The sequence below is a fragment of the Peromyscus eremicus genome, chromosome 19 (genome assembly GCF_949786415.1).
Source record: "Peromyscus eremicus chromosome 19, PerEre_H2_v1, whole genome shotgun sequence".
Lineage (NCBI taxonomy): Eukaryota > Metazoa > Chordata > Mammalia > Rodentia > Cricetidae > Peromyscus > Peromyscus eremicus.
Window position 1 is genome coordinate 19,537,343 of NC_081435.1, and position 23,866 is coordinate 19,561,208.

At 40.5% G+C, this 23,866-nt stretch overlaps 1 protein-coding gene across 1 annotated transcript in view; it reads left to right on the forward strand.

Annotated features, from left to right (window-relative positions):
• The window catches only part of Pik3c3 (phosphatidylinositol 3-kinase catalytic subunit type 3), a 91,831-nt gene extending 69,207 nt beyond the window's left edge, over positions 1 to 22,624 (forward strand). Inside the window, exons 22-25 of the mRNA XM_059245889.1 lie at positions 7,371 to 7,539; positions 9,299 to 9,389; positions 17,458 to 17,583; positions 22,428 to 22,624. Coding sequence (XP_059101872.1) covers positions 7,371 to 7,539; positions 9,299 to 9,389; positions 17,458 to 17,583; positions 22,428 to 22,442 — 401 coding nt within the window. The 3' untranslated portion in view covers positions 22,443 to 22,624. The remainder of the gene's footprint in view (positions 1 to 7,370; positions 7,540 to 9,298; positions 9,390 to 17,457; positions 17,584 to 22,427) is intronic.
• Positions 22,625 to 23,866: the final 1,242 nt, after the last annotated feature.

Sequence of the window (23,866 nt, forward strand, 5' to 3'; positions counted from 1 at the left end):
GGCACTGTATATCCACCATAAAATCCAAGGCCTTTATTAGAAGACCTTATAGTCAATTAATGAGATTTTTCTCTTTTAAGGGATTTGGAATGATGTTTTACTTGTTACTGAATTGTTATACCATCCTGGAGAAAGCAGGAAGCTACAAATTTAAATTGGCATGAGATCAAAATGGAGATTTTTGTTATTCAGAGTTGATGTATATGGATGAAACCATAGCTTAGTCAGGGAGATCAGTTGTAGTAGAACATGTTTTAGTTACTGGTCTGTTGCTTCAGAACACCATGACCAAAACAACTTTCATAAAAGAAAACATTTTATTTGGGGCTTGCTATAGTTTCAGAGGCATCGTCCATGACCATCAGGGCAGGGAGTGTGGTGGCGGCAGGCAAGCAGACAGGCCTGGCCCTGGAGCCAAGAACTTGCATCCTGATCTGCAGGCAGCAGGCATAGTGACTGGGCCTGGCATGGGCGTTTGAACTTCAAAGTCTACCCACAGGGACACTCCTCCTTCAACAAGGCCACACCTCTTAATCCTTCCCAAATAGTTCCACTGACTGGGGCCCAAGCATTCAAACATGAGCCTATCAGGCCAGTCTCATTACACCACCACAGGACTCAAATGAAATGAGACCTGAATTTATCATAACTCTTGATAAAGAATTATTTTTTATTTTTACTTCTGGAAAAGTAGAGGAGAGGTAATCAAGATAACTGAAGAATTTGTTCATTGCTTATGATATATAGTCTGTAAATAAACTAACTTAAAAGTGGACATTGGATGCTAGCAATCTTAGCCAAATGGGAACTTACTTGTAGGTCCTAAAACAGCCCTCCCGCTCCTGAGAAGCCAGTGGTTTCTTTGTGTGTCTGTCTCAGATCTTCAGAGTGACCTGCTTCAGGGCTTCTGTCAGAAAGCTCAGTTAACGCTGGTCACTGCTGACGTAAAGGGACAGTTTTTCAGAATATCTCCCGTCCTTACCTTCCCTATTACGCTTTCGTTCTATGTGTAATTAACTTTGTTAGAAATTCTGAGGAGAAAAGGCTGACTTAACAATGAAGGTGTCTTTCTCTAAAGTAAAACTCTAATGCCTCTGGGCTACTTACCCAGTCTGTCTCCTTTTCTGGACACAGTAAGGTTAGAACCCTTGTCCTGGTTGTTGTGTGAGGCTGGCAGATGGCATGGTCCAGGTGTGCTGGTTCTGTTAACACCGTGGGCTTCCCTCAAGGGTGAGCTGCATTCTGACTGAGATAAGAATGACCCTGTGGCTCCCACAGTTAGTTGGATTCACAGTTTTAGAGATAAGAAAATGGCTCATATATTTAACAGTTCCTTTTGTCTGCTGCTTTTTGAATGATGCTTCAACAAGAGCTTGATAGCTTATGAGAAAATCATTTAATCTGATGACTGATTTAGTGTGATAATTTCTATTCATCAGATAAGGTATACTTTGATATTTCAAAACAAATAGAATGTGTTTAATTTTCCTTTTTTCAGAGTATAGTATAATTTTTAAGATTCCCCACCCCCACACCGGGCGGAACTTGATTGTGGAGTCAGGTATACTGCCATTGTTACGGGTGGTTTCATTAGTTTAATTTGGTTCCTGTTCATAGGAAGCTCATCTTACATTAAAGGGGAAATGATTAGCAGATAATTAGGACGTCTGTACTAACTTGAATTTCTGTATCCTACCCTTTCTTAGAAAACCATTAATGCTGAAGTGTTTCCTTGGCTTTAACTGTGTATGAGACTCCACCTAAGAAGAAACACTGGTGTTAGTACATCAGCTGCCCTCGGAGTGCAGCTGGCCTGAGCCTGTGTCTCATGACAATGGCGTAGTTTTGGGCTATGTTTTTGTTTCTGAGTTTACTGATAAAACAACAAGAACAATATAGTCACATAGGAAAGAAATGAAGGAATTAAGGGAAAATGATAAATGGTTGCATGCAAAAAGAAGTTCAGCTAACCATGGAGTAAAGTGATAAGGGTAACTCTAGAGCTGGGATTCTATAGGATCTTACAAGTTAGGATTTGGTAAGCAGGCAGCCGAAGAGCTGGGATTCTATAAGATCTTATGAGTTAGAATTTGGATAAGCAGGCAGCCAAAGAGCTAGGGTTATATAGGATCTTATGAGGTTAGAATTTGGATAAGCAGGCAGCCGAAGAGCTAGGGTTATATAGGATCTTATGAGGTTAGAATTTGGATAAGCAGGCAGCCGAAGAGCTAGGGTTATATAGGATCTTATGAGTTAGAATTTGGATAAGCAGGCAGCCGCACAAGATGGGCAAATAGCAGGGCTGTCAGGCAGTGTGGGACAAAGTGCATATGATTTTGAGATTGTCTACCATTAAATGTTTGATTTTAGCTGTGTACGTTTAATCAAAGAACTACAATAAACTAGTCCTAGAATAAGTTCACATTACTCAAATAACATTTAATTAGATCCTCATTGACTGTCTTGTAGGGATAGAGGAGATAGTTACAGTGAGTAATGGTTTGTGTTTACACACTTTACCTCTTGGTTGTTTCATGTGATAGATTTCTTTATGACCACACTTCTTTAATTTCTTAATTTTTCATTTTATAAGGTGCATTTTTTAAATCAGTGTAAGTTTATTTTATAATAGTTATAGATTAACTTCTAAAAGAATTTCCTCTAGTATGTATGAGGATGGATTTTCTTAAAATTAATAGCTTCTTTTTAAAATACATGGCTCTTTGATTGTGAAACTTAATGAGATTTCGTTGTTAGAACCATGTGCCCCTTACAGTTGAGCCATAGCCTCATTCTGTGAGAGTTTTCTTACATGAGGGATAATAATATAACCTTCATTTACAAGCAGTGATAAACAGCAGGCCTTGGAACTCCAGTAATGCTTGTAAGGAAAGGAAGAAAATTGGACACGGTTTCCTGTTACAAGTGTGGTGCTCATTAGCCAAACCAAGCACGATGGAGTGTGTTGAGAAAGGCTGATCAGGTTGGTCATCTGCCCCAGTGCGGAGTCTCAGGAGAAAGGACACTGGGAACAAGGCCGTGTGTACGTAGTTCAGGACAATGAGGGAGAGCTTGTCTACATCTTTAATGTTGTAAGCTCATTCTTCACCATAGGTAGCTAGCATATGAACAAGGGCTTGGAGAAGTGCTCATCTTAAGAGGGTGATACTTGGAGGGAAAGCTGTGAAATCCTTATCATGATTACCTGTGTCCGTGGATTGTAAGAGATTAGGAAACATGCTATTTCATCTAGCACTACAGATGCCAGATTCCTTATTTTGAAGTTTATTGTCCTATTGTTTGAAGAGTAGGCATCTTTAAGAGTTTACCAAACCTTGTCATCCTTCTTAGAAGGGAACTAAGCCTATTGTGGGATTCTAAAAGGGAGATATCTTTTTATTTTGTTTTATTTTAGTGGTGGATTTAAGCCTTAGGTCTTTAAATCTCTATGCATACATTCTACCACTAAACCCCTAGACTCTAAAAACTCGCTTTTCAATCCTGAGAGGTATTTCAATCTCTCAAGTGGAAATGAAGGCTCCATGGTTGTGATGGTTTGAATAAGTATGGCCCTCATAGATTCATGTGTTTGAATGCTTGGCCCATAGAGAGTGGCCCATACTCTGTTAGGTAGTGTGGCCTTGTTGGAGGAAGTATGTCACTGTGGGTATGGGCTTTGAGGTCCTATGTACTCAAGCTATGCCCAGTGTGGTACACCTACTTCTGCTGCCTGTGGATCAAGATGTAGAAATCTTAGCTCCTACTCCAGCACCATGTCTGCCTGCATGCCACCATGCTTCTTGACATGATGATAATGGACTAAACCTCTGAAACTGTAAGCCAGCCCCAATTAAATGTTTCCCTTTATATAAATTGCTGTGGCCATGGAGTTTCTTCACAGCAATAGAAACCCTAACTAAGGCACTGGTGTACAGTACAAACCTGATGATGACTTCTTATGTGAACCATTTTTCATAACTATAAAACGAAAATAGATTTATTGTTTAATCACTATTATAAACTCATAAAATTTAATGTAATAACAAATATGTGTCAATGGATATACCATTGAAACCATGTGCCATTCACAGTGTGAGTGTTTGGGTGTGGATTTGGGCTGTCCTGCCCCTGTGAAGATGCTTAGGTGTGTTCCATCTGAACTCCTATAGATCTGCGGTTTGTTCCAGATGTCACCAAATGATTCAAAGTGCAGGCTGTCTCTGACTGTATGTGAGTGATGTGCAGTCATTAACATCTTCATTTTGAATGTTTAGTCGTGCAATCCCCTCATTTGCTGGGCAGCAGTGAGGGGCCATAGCTCCCAGCCGTCTGTGTGACCCTGAGAATCAACAGCTGGCCCTCTGTAGCAGTCTGTGATTGCTATGGTGTGAGGTTTGGAGGGTTGGGTTCAGTGAATGAATTTCTTTATGCTTCGTATTTTCATTTGATGGTGTGTTTGCAGAGATGTAATTCCCATCATAATTGAAGGAACATCTGTACAGCCAGCCATTCTGTCAGTACCATTAGCTGGGAACATTTAGAAAGGCTGTGCTGTCTGAGAAATAAGACCCAGACCCGGCAATCACAAGGATGCCAAGGTTAGTAAGCAGGACCATGGCATTCAGACGGCCTCTGCTGTCTGTTTACTACAAGATCAAGGAAGGGAAGAGGGAAATTAAAACCAGCTTCCCTACTACCTCGCCAGCCTCGAGAAGAAAATGTACTGTATCAGCAGTGTTAAATGGTGTCTGGGCTGTAGCTGGAATGAAGAGGTCCTTGGCTTAAGAGATGTAAAGCAGACATGTGAAGAGTTTCTGGTGCCAGGAATTCCCTGGCCTTCGGGATAGTAACAATAGAATATGACTCTGAATTTTGGATTGTACTGGCTCAGTACAAGTTGAGTAGGGGAGAAGGATGAAAGAACACATTTTGTGTAGTCTTTAGTGTGGCGGTAACAAAGCGTGCTCCCTTCTCTGATGGTGTCTGGGCTTCTCCCTCTGTAACTCCTTTTCTTTCTTCCATTGGCATCATCTATACCAGACATAGGCATAAAAAACAAACCCAGTTCCTACGTGATTTAACCACTTCTTGATTTGGAAAAGGTTAGGGCGGCAACTCAATAGAAGAGAAGCTGGCTTCTCCGTGGAACTGTTTCACTGTACAGCATTTATTCTGAGTCTTTTAGGAGAGACATGCATCTGCCCATGGCCTGCACCCTGTGCTGTGAGCTCTGTTTTCCAAACCTGATGTTTACGGCTGAGCTGTTGAGTACACTTTCCTCACTCTTCCCTGAAAATGTCCAACCTAATCATTTAGTTCGCTCTTCTGATCGAGATGTCTAGAAGTTGCAGAAAGGAAGGTGGCGTCTCTGTTTAGTGTTTAATTGTACGAATTCCTGTCCTCTGTGAGTCTCTAGTACAGTCAATTCCAGATGCTCAGGCATCTTTAAAGTGGTTGTTGTTGGCATTTTCTTGTCATTTACTTGTTTGTTTGTTTGCTGGTTTGGGAGAGGTGCGTGTGGGGATCAGAGGGCCTCTTCTCCCCTTCCTCCGTGGGCCTCAGGATGAACCTTGCATCACCAGCCTGGCAGCAGCAGACACCTTTTCCTGCCCATCATCTTGCCAGTTTTAATTTTTACATGTTATTTGGAATATTTAAAATAAATATTTATGAGCTACATTAGGGGACCTGATTATTGAGTGGTAAATGGCTTGATTTAATTTTGAATAAATCCTATCGTGTTAAATTGTTTTCCCCTCTTCAGAACCAGTTAAGACATTAATTGTCCCTCCCTCAATGTTTTTTTTTTAAGATTTGTTTATTATATATACAGTGCTCTGTCTGCATGTATGCCTGCATGCCAAAAGAGGGCACCAGATCTCATTACAGATGGTTGTGAGCCACCATGTGGGTGCTGGGAATTGAACTCGAGACCTCTGGAAGAGCAGCCAGTGCTCTTAACCTCTGAGCCATTTCTCCAGCCCCCCTTAATAGTTTTTATTTGTTTGTTTCTTAGTTTTTGTTGACCATCTACCGTGTGTGTGGTGTGTGTGTGTGTGTGTGTGAGAATTATGATAGTGACAACTGGCCTTTTGAACATTTACTGTGAGCCAGGTACTGTGTTACAATATTCTCTTTTGATTCTGCATCTGAGGTAATCGTCAAATAAAATGTAGAAAGCGACACTAGGGTTTCAGCAAGGTTGCATGGAGATGTGAGTTTCTTTTGTACTTGGGTTAATTGCGCTCCTGATTCTAAGGCTTCCTCCACAGTGACAGAGACCCCAGGGTTTATAAGCGTAGAGGTTGTGTGCCCATCACTGATGCATGTCTCCCAGGGACATAGTGACTATGCTAGCACTCAGGAATAGCAGTGAACAGAAAGGCATAGCCAACATCTTAACGAGGAGTCAGTGTGGAAAATTGGTTCACACAGCATCACTTGTGCTCATAAACAGTAAATTCAGTCCTCCAAGGCTGGTACCCTTGATGGGAAAAAAAAAGGTGAATGATAAATTTCTTTGTGAAACAGGTCATAATGGATTGCACGACAGAATAGGTAGGTTGCCCCAGAGAGGGTTTTAGTTAGCTTTTTAAGCCAGTTAGTTCCTTCCCTCAATAGTTGGTGCTTTCTGTGTGCCCAAAGCTGTTCTGAGGCAGGAGTTAGTTAACAGCAAGAAGTCCCAAGTCTTGTCCCTAAGAATTCCCTCTAGAGCATCCTTGCTTCATGGCAACTTGTAAATCACTAGGTGCTTCATGGATTCCATGATGAATCACCACTAAGCGGAATGATCCCATTCCTGTGTGTCTGCTCTGAGATTATAATGTAAGACTTTTCTTGGAGGAATTGCAGCTGTGTTCAGCTCTTGGTAGTCATAAGTACAGTGTTCGGATTCCCAGCCAACAGCTAGGGAGCAGATTGAGTAAGTCAACAATATAGTTTGAAATTTGAAGGGTTTTTTTTTTTTACAGTCATAATTTCATAACAGTCAGGGTTTCATTTTAGGAGTACTAAAATCAAAGAAATGGCTATCTGCTTCACAAAGAGCAGTTGATTCAGCTTAACAAACAAGAGATTCTCTGCTGATGCGAATCCCTTTCCTAGTTGGCCAGATGTTTGCTCCTTGATTCTGCAATTCTAATATGAGATAAAAAATTTAAATTAATATTAATTGGGATGGTTTTAAGCTTGCTTTTTTCATTTCCAAGAACTGGACTACACTGTGTCTTGAAGGGCATATTTGAAGATATAGATTGATTTAATGAATTAATCTTTTTCAAAGAGACACTTTTCATGAATTGTATAAAATATCTCCTTCCTGATTTGTGGAGATAATTGTGGAAATGACTGAGTTTCTTGTTCACATCCAGGCAAACTCTTCCACATAGATTTTGGGTATATCTTGGGCCGAGATCCAAAGCCTCTTCCTCCTCCCATGAAGCTGAATAAAGAGATGGTGGAAGGAATGGGTGGCACGCAGAGTGAGCAGTACCAGGAGTTCCGCAAGCAGTGTTACACAGCCTTCCTCCACCTGCGAAGGTGAGGGTTCTAAGTGTGCCTCACGGAGGGCCAGAACCAGTGTGGAAACGGGTGTTTCTCGGAAAGACATAATGGCATTTCTCAATATACACTTGCTGCACATAATGCTAAACCCAGCATCAAAGGATATCTAGCTTTCCCACTGATTATTACAGCTATAATCTACCAGTTAAGAAGCTGGCACTATGTGAGACTAGGCTAACCAGGGGGAGTTTTCCTCCATCCTTTCTCCCTGGAGACTGACGGAACAGTATAGTAGCCACTGCACTGGCTTATTAGGTACAGTCAGGATAATTCAACCATTTTATTTTCTAGCACTTTCTCCACCTCAGTTTCCGATGCCATTCAAGATAATTCAGAGTTTTTTTTTCCCTGTCTCTTCAGTGACTCTCGACTTGTTCTCCCTTAAACAAGGTTGATTTTACTCTGTCCTTCTTCAGTGTCACTCTGTGCTGCTTTCATCATGGTTTGATTAAAAAGACTGGGTGACTTAAGTCATCAGGAAAAAATCAAGTCGTGTATTTGAACATGAAGAGAACTCTGACAGTTAGACAAAAGTGACAGGACCACTGGACTCTTAGAGAATTTTCCACCTAATTATGCAAAAGGCATTTTCCCGGTGCAGCAGAAAGCCAAGTGTAAGCCATGCCTGCATCCCCTCTCAGGGTGGGGTGAAGGCGGTATGGCCAGCCTACAGGGCCTGTGCCTCTAACCTCACCACCTACTACGTCATCTGCACATAGCAGCAGTTTTAGTTTTGATTCGTATGTATTTGTTTCTCTTGCCTTATTCTGTTTGCTAGAGCAGCTAATACTAATCTAATACTAATTTTAAAAGAGCAGCAAGAGCAGACTTTCCTGCCTTGGACCTTACCATAGCATTTATTGTTTTATAATTCATAATGGTGTTAGCTGTAGGACTTTGGTAGATGTCTATCACACAGAGGGCCGTGTGCTAAGGTTTTGTCCACAGGGTGGCGCTCCTGGGAGGTTCTCTAGACTTTTAGGATGAGAGGTCCTTAGAGGATGAGTGCTATGCCAGGGTGCCCTGAGGAAGGGGCAGGCAAGAGGTTACAGATGGATAGTTAGAGTGTTGCCCGAGGATGCCAGTCTCACTGAAATCAGAAGGAAAACTGTTTTATAAACTGCTGGTGGAGCATTGGTAATCGGTAGAGTGAGAAAATAGGAACAAGTTCTTAATGGAGAGCTGAGGTTCACAGTCCTAACTACAGACAGCATCACATAGTGACTTAATAACTTCAGTGTGAGTGAATACACACGGCTCCAGGAAAAGCTGGGGTCTTCCTATTACAATTTCTAGGTCTCATACTATGGGATGTTAACTTTTAGAGTTTCCATCTAATAATGACATTCCGCTCGTTTTCAGAAAATATATTCTTTATAAATAAGAACAAAGAGGAATACACTCACGTTCACTAGAGTTTTACAACATTGAAGATCTGTCTTTTTAGATAACAAGTGTATACTTTCTCATGACTACCTAGGTTGCTGTTTAGCCATGGCTGAGTGAGTAGAAGGGAAATAACATCATCCCATGGTCACTCATGAGTGACTCCAAGGAGTCCAACAATAACTTCAGGAAGTACAGTGACTAGCTGCCCATTTACTTACACTAGCTCTTCCTTTGGATTAATAAGGGTCATAAAGTTACAGTTGCCACCACTTTTGAGAGTGTTCTTGATAAGGCAAAGAAATCTGAAATTCTAACTCAGGCTTCCTTTTCTTTCTTGTTCCTTTAGGTATTCAAATCTGATTTTGAACTTGTTCTCCTTAATGGTTGATGCAAACATTCCAGATATTGCTCTTGAACCAGATAAAACTGTAAAAAAGGTAATTTTGTACTTCTTCTTGTATATAACACTGTCTACGTTTCATATATAAAAATGGGTAAAGACTTTAACAGTACATGCTCTCTTTGTGTATCAGCCCATAGATTAATTACAGAAGCTAAGGGTGTGTGTACTTTGATTCACATTTCAGAAACAGCAGACTCTCAAGTCTTCTCTGGCCCTCCTGTTCAGTTCCTTCTGTACTCATCTCTGTACCCACAGTATTAGTCTAGAGAGAACTAGCTCAGTGTGAGAACTGCTCCTCTTCATCCTCAGAGGGTAACTCTCCCTTTAACATTGCCAGCAAGGTGCCTGACTCGGGCACAGGTGGACCATGCACTGGATGCCCTATCACGTAGATGTTTCCTCTGTCGCCTTCCCATCTGTCCCCTCTGTTTCGGATTTTACTGTGTCACTGTAGAGTCCTGCCTTTTGTTTTCTTTGTAAACAACCTATAGCTAACTAGTGAAAGCTACCACATGTGAGCGGTCACTCAGCTGTCCTAACTAGAATGTGAGCAGGAATGGAAGGAAAGGCCGTGGATTGGAATACTTGCCCTTAATCTACTTTCTGGTCGCGGCTTCTGATGAGAGCAGATGGAAGAGAGCTTTATGTGTCCAAAGGCAAAAAGATAATGATGCATATCAATATTCATCCTCAGAGAAGACTGGGCAGTGTTTTAACTCGTAGAAGTATAAAATCTCTGAAAGACAGTAAATAGTGTTCTCCAAGATAGAGCTGCGGGGCATTAAAAGTGGTGACTCACACAGCAGATCACAGCTGACCCAGTGGACTTTGGAAAATTAAGTTCAGCTGTGATTGAACAGGAAGGAGACCAATTCTTTCCTTGGTTTAGCAGGCTAGGAGAAGAATCTGAATAGAGGTATTTCATTTAGTCATTTAAGAAAATAAACTCTTAAAGGGTTCCTGTTTTATTCAGACAGATGATACACTGGCCTTTCCATTTCTTCTTTTATCCGGTCAACAATATTCAATGAAGTTTCTTTTTGTTTCAGAGGAGATAAACTGATTATGTGTCCTATTTTTGTCTTTTTATTTTTACTTTATTGACTAAAGCTCATCCATCAGGAAGTATAATTGATTGATGAAAAACTCCTGAGCTGTGAAGGATGCCTACACCAGGCTTCACGTGATTCCCGTGTTCTGTTTGCATCTGCTCCATTAAGGACCTCTTTTGTAGTTTCTTTGAAACTCATGTATCATGTCTCCTTCATGTTCAGTCTTCCCTGGGTGTGGGCGTTCAGAAGTTATTTGGGAAATTTCTGGCAGTGTTTTTCAGACTTGCGATAGACAGTGGTTTCTTGGACCGAGTAAGCCGGGCCCTAGACAGCGGTTTCTCTGGCCATTTATGCTGTGCCATAGACTGGATTTTCGCTGCCCATTAAGCCGTGTCACATGCAGTGATATCTTTGGCTCTTCAGCCATGCCATCGGCAGTGGTTTCTCTGGCCAGTTCTTGTTTTTACTGCGTCCTCTGTTTGTACCACCACCTATTTCAGGGAGTCATGTGGCTCTCTTCCCGGCTGTCCTTGGGGCACTCACTGTTTGAAAGCGCAAAGCAGTTCCCTTCATGAAAACTGAGCCAGCAAGCAAATTTGATAGATTTTTTTTAGACTAGTAATTCCTACCACTTTATTTCAGTTGAAAGAACTTTAAAAGGCATTTTGCCATGTTTTCTTGAAACTGTATTTCATAACAGATGTCTTTGCTTTCTGATCTTTTATCAAAATGTGCAGTATCCAGTTAAATGTAGACTTAACACTGTCATAACAGTACTTGAAATGGTTGTTGTAGTTGACTAAAATTTGTTTCACATTAGTTGAGTTGCTCTTTCCAAAGAAGTAGATTTTATACTTTGGTAAAGTAGTGGTTCCCACCATTACTTCGTGTTGCTCGTTGGACAGCACACCAGCTAGGAGAATACAAAAGTGTGTATGAGGCTCTCTGTTCACAGGAGGGCAGGTCAGATTGCCTGATAGGCCCTAACATTTCCTGTGTTTGACCTCTTACAGTAAGTAACAAGCTTTATCATTCTTTGGGAAATGATTTCTTGCATGTAACATTTTGTTATTCAGATTCATTTGCTTGAACACACGATTGGCCTAAAATGTGAAATGGAGTTAACAGGGCTCAACCCCTAAATGTGGGCTTTGGCCTTTACTCAAACAGCAGCAATAGGAAGTTCTCTCTGGCATGGACCTTCAAGAATTCGCTGATCTTTATCTAAAGTAAATCCTAAGACCCCCCAGTTCAGAAAGCCTGCTACAAACTGGGGGACAAGAATGCTGTAGAGACAGGGAACATAAAATAGGTTTGGTTACGTTTCCTTAGGCTGTTCCATGCCTTCACAGACTTGATGAAATACACACAAGTTCCCTGTTCCATTGGATCTTTGCTTTCAGAAGGAGAGCTCTAATGTTACCTAAATACTCATGTTATAGATGAATGTGTGCACCTTTCTGTTAAGGTGGGATATGCACAAAGGTCACCACCTTGAAGCTTGTGTTGGGGAGCTATCCCTCCCTACAGGCCAGGAGTTAGTGGACCATCATCAGCTGTAAACATCGCAAGTTACCTAGTAGTTGTGAGGTCAGTGTGCCAAGCAGAGTTCAGTTATATGAGAAGCTCACTCAAAACTGTCATAATTCTTTTAAAGCCAGTTACTTGGAACAAAGACTGTCAAGTAGTTTAATCAATAAAAATATACTTTGATAAAATTAAGTATTTTGTTATTAATATGACCAGGGCATAGTGGATTAAATAAGTTCCAGTAATGAGCAAATTGATCCTATTAGTTTATTACCTAAGTATAATATGTGTTTTTATAAATATTGAAATGTATGTGTTATTACTGAAATTATATGAAAAGCACTTTTGGATTCGCAAGACAGTTCAGTAGGTAAAGGTGCTTGTCACCAAGCCCTATGACCTGAATTTGATCCCCAGAATCTATATGGTAGAAGGCAAAAATTGTTTCCCGAAAGTTATCCTCTGCCCCCCCCCACACACACACATATGTGGGAGTATGCTAAATAAGAAATAAGCAAATGAACACACATACACATTGGAAAGCTGAGGCAGGAGAACTTTGAGTTCCAGGCCAGCCTGGGTTATGTAGCAGATTCTGTACCAGTGTGTGTTACATAATGAAACAATATCTCAGAAAAAAATTAGCAAATTAAAAACTAAAAGTACACAGAACACAGGCGTCCTCACTGCCCGTTTGATGCGTGTTAAGGACCTGCTGTCTGTAGATCTGCTCTGCTTAACTGAAAACACCAATCCTGCGCTAGGCTGTGCTGCTGCTTTTCTCTCCCTGAGCGGCCTCCATGCTTTCCCGTCCACTTCTTGCTCACTGCGGAGTCTGTGAGCTGCTGCTGGTTTGTAAAGCCATGCCTTGCTGTCATTAGGATATTAGGAGATATTAGGAGAATCCATTTCCTGTGCACAGATACCGTAGTAAGAGAGACAGACAGCAAACAGGATAACGTGAGTAAAAGTCCAACTTACTAGATAATGGTGAATGATAAGGGTGAGAAAAGGGAGTGGGGGTGGCATCTTGACCTGGCCGTGGAGTTGGTGATTTTAGCTGTAGCCAAGAAAAAGGCTCCACTGGGAAATATAGAATCTTGATGAGAGAATTTGGAGGAGACATTTCATAAGCCTGCAGCGCTGGACTAAGATTTCTTACTATAGACATACGTGTACATTACTTGAAACAGAACGTATGCTCCTGAACAGTCCTTAATTTGGTGACTAGAGATGGTGAGTTGAAAAGATGATCTCATCTTCTCGGCGTTTCAGATCTTCCTAGCTCTTTAAAATGTCTAGCTAGGCCGGGCGGTGGTGGCGCACGCCTTTAATCCCAGCACTCGGGAGGCAGAGCCAGGCGGATCTCTGTGAGTTCGAGGCCAGCCTGGGCTACCAAGTGAGTTCCAGGAAAGGCGCAAAGCTACACAGAGAAACCCTGTCTCAAAAAACCAAAAAAAAATAAAAAAATAAAAAAATAAATTAATAAAATGTCTAGCTGTCTTCGGAGGGTTGGGGGGAAGGCACTAAAGAAGATGTTTAATGGATCCACATATAAACACGACCACTTAACAGCCAGTACCTTGTCATTCCTCTTCCCTTTATTTCAGTAATTAAAAAGGAACCTCTAAACTTTGATGCCAAGTTTATTCAGCAATTTAAGGCACTGTTTTCTATTGGAGAATTTAATGGACACATTCTTTAAATTGATTTCCTACTAAACTTTAAAACAAAAGAAATTATATATATTACAAGAAGCTATAAAAAGCTGACTGCATTTGAGGTACCTTTAAAATTAAATTACCCGTGCTTCCTGTTGGATTACCCATGACTCCTGTTGGATCAGCCTGTAGACATCAGATATCCACTCCTGTGCAGTATGGGAGACACTAGGCTTTGGTTTGCTTCCACAACAGCTTGTTTAAGCAGTTTCCAGTGTGGTTCTCCTGTAGCCATGGTTGGGTGGGGGTTTGCTTTTCTTCTGTTTTTAAAGTTACTCTTTTAAATCCTCTTCTATTACACTAAGGAATTTTGGTTTTGTATTCTAATGCAGCACAAATAAATGAGCTCATGAAAAAAAAAACATAAGTCAAGACTTTTCCTTTCATCTGGATGAATCAAATTTGTTCCTTTGTTGTAGTTATTTTTGCGATTACATTATTAAGAAGTTGCTACAGGGAAAAACATTCTCTCTGCTTTATTTGTTATTTAACTTTGAGATAGGATTCTGTGTAGTTGAGGCTAGCCTTTAAGTCATGATTCTTTTGCCTTCATCTCCCAGAGTAACATGAACTTATTCTAGCTTTCTGAAAAGAAGAATTTAGTGAGGAAAGTCTATAGTTTATTTAATTGAAAGTTGCTGCTGTGTAAGAGATTTTGAACACTAAATTATTTTTATTCGAAGGTATATCTACATTAGCTTGTGTAAAATTGAACACTGAAAAAATACTTACTTAAACAAAACCATTGTGCTTCTTAGTATAAAAATGTGTTTCAGTGCTTTATTGGAGAAATTATCCTGCAAATTTAAGAATTGTTAAGATGTATATATATGATTAAATATACCAAACTTAGGCTGTATAATTCTGGTATGGTGCAGAAACTTTAGGCTAATCCATGGTTTTTATTTTATTAAATTCACATTTAGTAAATTGTTCTCTGTAAGGAGAAGACTAAATTGGATTGTTACCAGGAGCAGGGAAAATTATACCATTGTTCAGAGATGGGAGTTTGTATTGCCTGATGCAGGTTGCGGGGGGTGTAGAATGGTTTTGGGGTTGCTCGGTGCATCATTTGGAGACGGGTGTGTGCATATTACATTCAGTGAAAGCTCTCGGCTGCCACGTGCATTACAAGGAGGGCGCGAGCGCATAACTCAAAAACAAATAGAGGCCCCAAGCAAAACAATCTCCTGTGCTTTCCCTGCCTGAGACTGTTGTGTCTGGATGTTAGGACTTTCCAATATTACGGTCACTAGGGACACCATCGCATATGTGGCCCATTGGTGACTAGAATGTCTGTGCAGCATATAGCTGAACCTATTTTGGCTCAAGTAGGCTTTTAGATCATTTGAGCATCTGGTAGTGGTAAAGTAGACTCCTCAAAATATAATTACCCACTGTGAAAATGTTATTGCTGGCTAAGTGACTCTTTTGGAGAAGCTATTTCTTGAAAATATAATGGTTGAAGTGGGTCTACTGTGGTACAAGATTGCAAGTGGATCTTCAAGAAACAGACAATTTGGGCATTCCCAAAATGGGGAAATATTCTGAATGTTTGGATATCTTTTAGATGTTCTTTTATAATGCCTGTACTGAGTGTTAGAGTAATCTATTTCACAACAGTGACCAAGAATGCAAGTGGCACTTGTAAGGCAGGGTACGAATAAGTATTACTGGGTTTCCAGCATCATACATAAGCAGAGTACCTGTGTAACTTTGAAAGGCAGATAGCAATGGATGAACTTTTCGGTTTATGGCTTTTTGCTTCAAGGCAGTTTCCAGATTGTTTGTGTAAGTATAAGTAAACGTGCCTAAAACTGAGCCAAGTGTTCAACTGTGCTTAGTGTTTGATGGAACCTCAGCCAGTTTAACTGCCTACCTGCTAGGATGATTCTTAACATCAACACAACAGAATTTGCAGTCTCTGTTCCATACCATCCAGAATGTGTATGTTAATAGGTCTGTTAACAGGTCCATAAATGTGATGCGAAGCCAGTGAACACAAAGGCAGTGAGTGGAAGCACACTGAGATGATACATGCGCCATGGACCCCTAGGAAAGCTGAGCAGTTGCTGGTGCACACGTGAACGAGCTTAAGGGAAAGCACATGAGTAGTGTCTGGACGTGTGAGTACAAAGGGAGAGAAAGGCAGAGTGAAAGCTGTAGAGCCGGAAGTGTGGAGAGAAAGGCAAAGTGTTAATGTATGTATTGAATGTAGTGCCAGTTAATGGAAGGTATGTAATCTGAAGAACAGAAGCTGCAGCTTGGTGAACTAGCAGACTCTTAGGAAGGTAGAGGGCAATGCCCGGTGGCCTAGCACGGGTCAGGGAGAGCAGTACTAATTGGCTGCCTTCGTGTAAACCTCATTAAAGAAAATGGTTCGTATTTGGTAAGGAACACTCTATGCCAATTATATACTTTCTTCCTGCAGTACAGGGACTTGAGGTAACTACACAAACTTGGTAACTTAGGCTAGAATTTTATTTTGATCCTTATGCTTTTTGATTTTTTTCTTACGTTTCTTGAAATAGTACCATAGTTGTCAGACATCCTGCCACAGAGACATCTGAAGGAGCATGGTTGTCATTGTGTGGGGTCCAAATGAGAGAATCAGATCACTGAGGACAAGCCCTCTGAAGTGCCACCCTGTCCTTCAGTTCACATGTGCTTTTCTTTTATGTCTCTGTCCTGGGCTGTGGAATCAAGCCACAATCTGTACTTCCACACTGCAGCTTGCTGTGGCTGTGTGCTGCGTTTCCTCTGCTTTCTCCTATTCAGATTGTGTTCTGTAGATAATAACTCCCATAAATAACTCCCTACTCATGCTTTTACTAGCAAACCTAATAAACTTAGCAAGGCACCAAAACCCAAACCAAAGAAACAGGAAACAGGAAAGTAGATGCAGGGTTAGGGGACTAGCTGGGGGAAAAAGGTAGTTTACAGGAGTGGGAGGCAGCTAATCGGATAATGGAGGGCGAATTTGATGACTACAGTATTGTCAAAAATAAAAGGAAATACAAAATTAAGTAGTTTGTCTACTTGGAAATCCTACTTTCTTCCATTCTGCATTAAAACAGTATATATGGGTCATTTACAATAGAGGATTTGTGCAGGGACATAAGACTATCTGGAAACACACACCTCTTCACCAATTAAGGGTTCCTATGGCAGCAGGTCATCACAGGGTCAAATGAGAGACTTTGTGTACTGCTTATAGGTACATCCAAAATAGTTCTTCAGTCACACTGGCTTTTATATTTGAGGAAAAACACAGATGCATGTATATGCATTCATGCATACACTAATTTTTCTAGTACTCAGTACTGTTGAAAATGAACTATGCCTTAAAATATGAACTAAAAGATACGTGTCTTTGGACATTATAGACCCATTGAAATAATCCCTTACCAAGATCAGGGGGCTGCTGTGGAAAAGGCTTTTTTAGATAGAACATCTCTTTATTTTGCCAGTGATTGATGCGCTTCTCGTGAACTATGACCATCAAGGTGTGTGTGGGTCGGGAGTTGTTAATGTGATCTCACCCTGCAGTGTCTATTTCTGTCACTCAGTAGCTCTTGAGCTAGAATGCTCAAGTATAAAGTGCAACTTTGAGCTAAAGTAATGGCATTTCTGTTCTTCAAAGGAATCAGTGTCTGTTAGTGGAAGCAAGGCATGAGGAGCTCCTTATTGGCATAACTCTTGGCATCTTACTGATGTCTGTCAGGTTGACTCTTTCTCTGCAGAGCATGTTCCCGACATGTTCCATTGAAAGGTTGATGTTGTCTGGGGTTCTCTCCAGGTGCAGGATAAGTTCCGTTTGGACCTGTCGGATGAGGAAGCTGTGCACTACATGCAGAGTCTGATTGACGAAAGTGTCCATGCACTGTTTGCTGCGGTGGTGGAGCAGATCCATAAGTTTGCCCAGGTAAGTTCTCCAGTGCTGTGTGCCCGTTTCACCCTGCCAGGTCCTAAGGAGTCATCAGAGATACTCACCTGCTAGCGACATTCTTATCCTTCCGGGTTCTGTTTTTCCATTGAGCCTTAATGACATCTTGGCAGTAGGTGAAGAGAGCATCTTGAAATCATATCATTTCTCCATAGAGGAGCATTGTAGAACCCCTTCCTAGAAATCTTTTACCCATGTAGTCTATTACAGCTCCCCTTTGAAACTTCTAGGTTTGACAGAAGTCTTGGCACGTGGACTTAGATACTTTAGGGTTTTGGTAAATGCTGCAGAATAAGGAAAGGAGTTTAGAATCCAGAGAAAGCCATCTGTACCCATCACAGAAATGGAGAAGTATCTCTTGTGTATAAGGAAACTTGTTTGGCAGCCCTGGATGATAACCTTCAGATTTGATGTCTTGTATGAATTTCATAATGAAGATCATTATGAAAATGGCTGTCAGAGAAGTCAGGCTACTTCTCTTGTGAAGTCTTTCCTTCCTCTGTGTATTCACTGAGTCTCTGTTTTTCTCTCTCAAGTTCAAGGTCTTTGTGCAGATCCAGCAGTATCTAGTATGTCACCAAGCCTTTCCTGTTTCTTTAGTTATTTCTTTACTACTCCTTTTCTGTTACTTCTTGAAGAGTGTTTTAATGTAGGTTTTCTTCGTTTGATAATATCTTGAATAATAAAAGCGCGCTTTTTTTTGTGAGCTTTCTCTGTATTTCAGTCTGTTTCTATTGATTCTCCCCTTTATTCTAAATTTTCTGGTCAGATATGCCCTGGCATCTGTGAAGATTGTGTATGATCTCTTCTGTGTTGGATTTGTGCACATGTTCAGAATACCTGTGGCAGGCAAAAGTCTGACAGTGTACTGCTAGTAACTTTGTATTTTTTTCCAGTTGTTTGAAAGTTGCTGTGTCTGGTTTTAAGCATTCACAGCAGTGTCAAACATAATAATATAAATGCTTGATTATTTCCTGAACTTGGGTCCATCAGACGATGAACTTGAGCTTTAGGTGTCATTTGGTCTTAACAAAATTCTCTGATGAAGCCAGCTTAGGTAGAGGGACCAACATCAACTAATGTCCATCCAGAAGAGAAAATCACCTTGTGTAAGGATTGTTGGTATTTATCTTTAAAGCTTTAAGTCTTAGACTTAGACATGTGTTATCATTTTGAGTTCTGTCAACAAATAAGTAGAAAATAAAATATATACTAATTTTTGAGCACCTAAGTAAATGTCCTAAGTAATAGAAATTTCCACAAAATCCCTTTATGAATTTATGATTTTCTTCTACAGCTATTAAGTGGCCTTTGCTCTTCAGCTGAGTATGTGAGAACAGAGGTAGCTGGACTGTTGAAGCTTTGCTGTTCCTCTTACAATAAGTAGCAGAGATTTTCTAATGTTTGTATTTTGTTTTTACTGTGTGACGTGGCACAGTCGTCCCTCCAGGGTCCATACTTTTGCCTCATGTTCTGTGATTTTGAAGTTTCCTTGGCCAGTAAAACTCAGTTCTACTGGCTGTATTAATCATGCTTACCATAAGTTCGAAGCCACGTAGCTGTGACTGTTCTTAACTAGCCACATTCTAAGCCAAGCACTAAGATCCTTCGGGGTACCCAGTGCACGGACTCCGTATGTGTAGTTACTACTGTCTTGCCTCTATAAAGAATGTGCCTCTTTGTGTATAATAGCCAATCTGTTTGGAACATGAAGCATCAGCCTACTTTCTTTTCTAGATGCAAAATAACTTTAAAAGAAAAAAAAGTAGATGCTGTTCAGAGTTCCCATTATGTAGTCCTCATTTCACCATTAGGCTTGAAGAACAGCAGTGTACAATTTCTCATGGAACAAAACAAAACACTGAGTTCTGTTACCGGTGAAAGTCTTCTCTAAAAACCATTTTGTTTTAATTTAGAATTTTTCTGAAGAGCCAGATGATTCCCTAAGCAGCAGTTTAAATAACACATTATTTAGAAGTCTGATCATTGTGTCCCACAAACAGTGATGTGTCAGCCCGTGTCCCACATGTGTTCCTGATCCATTTAGCTTATATGAGGAATAAACAGACAACAGTCGTAATAGCTGAGAAACAGTCACAAAAGAGGCAATAGCCGCCTGTCAGACGCCTGTGTGTACCAGCGCTGATGTGAGCTCGCTGCATTACCTCACGTGATTGTGATGCCTTGTGGCATACATTCACCATCTGGAAAATTGAGGCCAATAGGTAACATGCTCCAGGTGCATACCTGTCAGTAAAGGTTTTTTGTGGCTGTGTACTCAAGCTTTACTTTATTAGACATGAGTAGAGTTTGTTAGGAATAGGGTTATTTTTATTATTATTACTTACTTGTAAGTAAAAAAAATATTTTCATCTTTTCCACCCTCATTTTCTGACCATCAAAAGTAAAAATAAATTTTCAGGCATGAATTTGCATGCCTTTAATCCTAGCACTTGGGAGGCAGAAGCAAGTAGATTTTTGTGAATTGAAAGCCATTTGGTCTATGTGTAGAGAGACCCAGGACAGCCAGCACTACATAGAGACCTTGTCTCAAGAAACAAAAAATTAAATTAAAAATTTTAAAACTGCTCAAAAGCCACAAGAAAAAAAATGTAATACAGAAAAGAGCTGCTCGTATAGTTAATCAGAAGCAAATACTGTAAATGTGGGACAGCACTGATTTGCCTGTTGGCAAAACCCATCCTGAATGTCTCTGGCCCATGCAGCTCTACCCATCACTTGCTACATGGCCAAGGCATTGAGGTCCTCCACCTGCTTCATTACTGTGAAGGCAGCCCCCTGCCTGCCTGATGGGTGCCAGCTAAAATCTCCTGAATATTTTTCTTTTATACAGGTTCCACTTACCTGTATTAGAAAGGTTTTTAAGCACTTCTGTGTGATCCTGGGAGGATGTCTGTCTGTCCCTGTTTGCCTCCTCACCTGCCTTAACTAAAACCAACTTCTACTTGCTGTTCTCTTCCCCAGACTTGTATCACCTCAAATTCTTTTATTTTATTTCTGAGATTATAATACTATTACATTTCTTCCTTCCTTTGCCTCCCTCCAAACCTTCCCATATTTCCCTCCCTGCTCTCCTTAAAATTCATGACCTTAAAATTAATTTTTTCATTAATTGTTATTATATGCGTACATGTATATACATATATATTCCTAAATACAACTTGTGCAGTCTATATAGTGTTAGTTGTATGTATGTTTTTGGAGCTGTCTGTTTGGCAATGGGCTCTTCCCTGGGGATGTTTCCAGCATCCCTCCATTGAATATAGTTCTTTGTGTAGGTTGAGGCCTCGTAAGCTTTTCCCTGTCAAGGTTGGCATGTTCATTGGTTCCATCTTGTTCAGCTCATGTTTGGGCAGTCATGTTGGTGAGACTGTGGATGTAGCTTCTGATGCTACTAGGAAACACAATCTCAAAGCAACTCCCTCATCCTCTGGCTCTTAGAATCTTTGTGTTTCCTCTACTGCAATGTTTCCTAAGCCTCAGGTGTGGGGTTGCATAAGTCCTTTTTAAGATGGCTCTTCAGGACTATAGGGAGTTGAATGCTTGGAACCAGCTCTCATGCTTAGTGTTCTTAATCTTTTTTTTTTTTTTTCATCAACAGACACGTTTGAAGTGTTTTAAAAAATCATTTGAGACCATCTGTTCAGTTACAGAGTTTTTCTCACACACACATAAAAACATACATAAACACGCATGGGGATTCATTTCTGAAGTGCTTCCAGGATCTTCAGACTGTTAGCATGTCAGTGTGGGTCTTTTACAGTTTGCCTTTTCCCAGCATTTTCAATATTTATCATGTGAAAGCTTTTAAGAAGAACCTTGTAGATTTCATGACACTCCCTCTCCACAGTGTTGCTCTGACCCCAGCCTTTGCTGTGCTGGGAGTATGCTTCCTGCTGGTTAGAGGACTCTTGAGTTTGAGTTAGTTCCAGTGTGTTAGGACCTCTCTATTGGATTGGAAACGTCTGTGTTATTACCCATAGAGCCCACCCTGGTTCTTGCCACATGGTAAGTTCCAGATAATGCATACAATTCTGTTTGTATTGGGGACCATCCTTTAGAGAGTTCATTTCTCTGATAGAACCTTTAATGAAAATACTTAAATTGCTTCTGAAAATATAAATTATTTCTTTTATTAGTATAAATAAACATTTTACATATTCTTACTTAAATTGATGCTTTAAGTTGTATCCGATTAAATTTAGTCAGAATGTTGGCAGTTTCAAATCTACACAGGCGTCTATGCACTGCAACGCTTGACAGTAAGATTTCTCTGTCAGTTCCTGGGAGATGCAGTCCATAGGCACTAAAGGTCTGAGGGGTGTGGATGATACTGGATGCGTCCATCTTGAACACAGCTGTGCACTGGCTTTGTTTTTTCAGGACCGCATTAGGTTTGGTTTGTAGACCAATGCAGAATTCAGCACTTGCATTCTGTAAGAAATGGCGGGTATTCAGTTGTTTCAAAAATATGGCCCTGAGATTAAGCTAAGCATGCTTGCTGTTTGGAGTGTAATTTAGCATGGGTTTGCCTTCCAGTGCTGGGTGGAATTTTTTTTTCTCCCACATTATAATTTGTCATCTTAATCTTGTGCTTACAGTGAGTCAGCAACTCCTCCCCCAAACATTCTCTCACATAAACCTATTTCTCAAGCCTCAGGAATCCCATACATGGTCAATTACATCCTGATCCTCTTTCGGGGTATTTAGCAAAGTGATTAAGTAATTTTTATTAATTGTTGTTTAATCTTTTCTCATGAAGAGTGAAGTAAATTGTTTTTGTTTGTTTTTAATTTTAATAGTACTGGAGAAAATGAAGGTGGATTTGGCCCATCACGATGCCTGGCTCAGTACGAAAACACATGAGAAGCCACTGCTGTGTATGCTAAAGACATCGGAGAAGTGAACAAGGAGGAGACGTGTCCGGAAGTTACATTGTCTTCTTGGACGCCACTGTTAAATCTTGGATAGAGGGTTTGTTTAAAGCTACTGTGTATCAAGCAGGAGTAGCTCGCATCTGTAATTCCAGAACTCTGGAGGCTGAGGCAGGACCGTTTGCCACATATTTGAAGCCAACCTCAGCTACATAATGACTTCTGGGCCTGCCAAAAATCACTGTATATATTTGTCTTATAATGTATAAAGATAAGAAGAGAATTATGTATATGTTTTTAAAATGACAGGGAAGTTCTATTATGAAACAGTAAAGCATTTAGCCTCTGAATCTGAAATGCCATTTTCCTTTTCCATATGCATATGGATTTGTTTTCCAGTTTTGAAGCTGGTTTTTCTCCTCTCTTCTCTCTTTTCCTCATTCTCTTCCTCCCTGTCCCCAATTTTGTTCATTGGTTTATGTATAATTTACATAATGTTTTGCTTTTACATTTTCTCCAAGTTTTATACATTACAGCACATTCTTTTTACAGTTGAATAATTTTTTAGAAAGCTTTTTGTGGACAGGGGGTAGTGAGAAAGCAGGACTCCAGTAGGCAGCATTGGCCCGGCCCTGGCCCTGGCCCTGTGTCCTGTGCCCTGTGCTCTGTGTCCTGTCTGCCCCTTCCACAGGCAGCACTGAGAAGGTGATAGAGTGGGATATGAGAACGCAATAGGAACAGTTGTGAATCAGTTGCTTCTGCCTATAGACAGATGGAGAGAGGTACATGGTCAAAGGAGTAGGGTAAGGGCTGGGGAGAGGGGTGAGGGAAAAAAAATAAGAAAGGCTTGTTTCTCTTAGAACTATAAATATTGAGGTTTTGTTTTATAAACTACAGTTCACAGCTCTCCTGAGTTGTACATATGTAAAGTGGAAGGTGAAAATGTGGGGTGACTGTAGATACTATTACTCAATGGGAGGTTCTATCACAATCATGTGACACAATATACATCTTCTTCTGCAATGAATTCTGAAAGGTTTTTACATGTATTTGAGTAATGTAGAGATGGGAGCGCATGCCCTAGCACTTGTGTGATGGTTAGAGGGCAGCCTTTAGGAGGTGGCTTTCTTCTTCTACCTGTGTGTTCCAGGGATCATACTCAGGTGGCCAGGCTTGGTGGCAAACACTTTTCTTTATTCAATGAACCTTCTCTCTAGCCCAATAAATTATTTTTCTATGCAAACTGAGATTTGAAATCTTTTTTTAAATAGCTCAAGCATGTAATGCATTCTTTCAAAGCAGAATGTTTGCCTTTCAAGACTAGAATTCCCAGCAATCTATCCAGCTTTTTTCTGAAGAATTTTGAA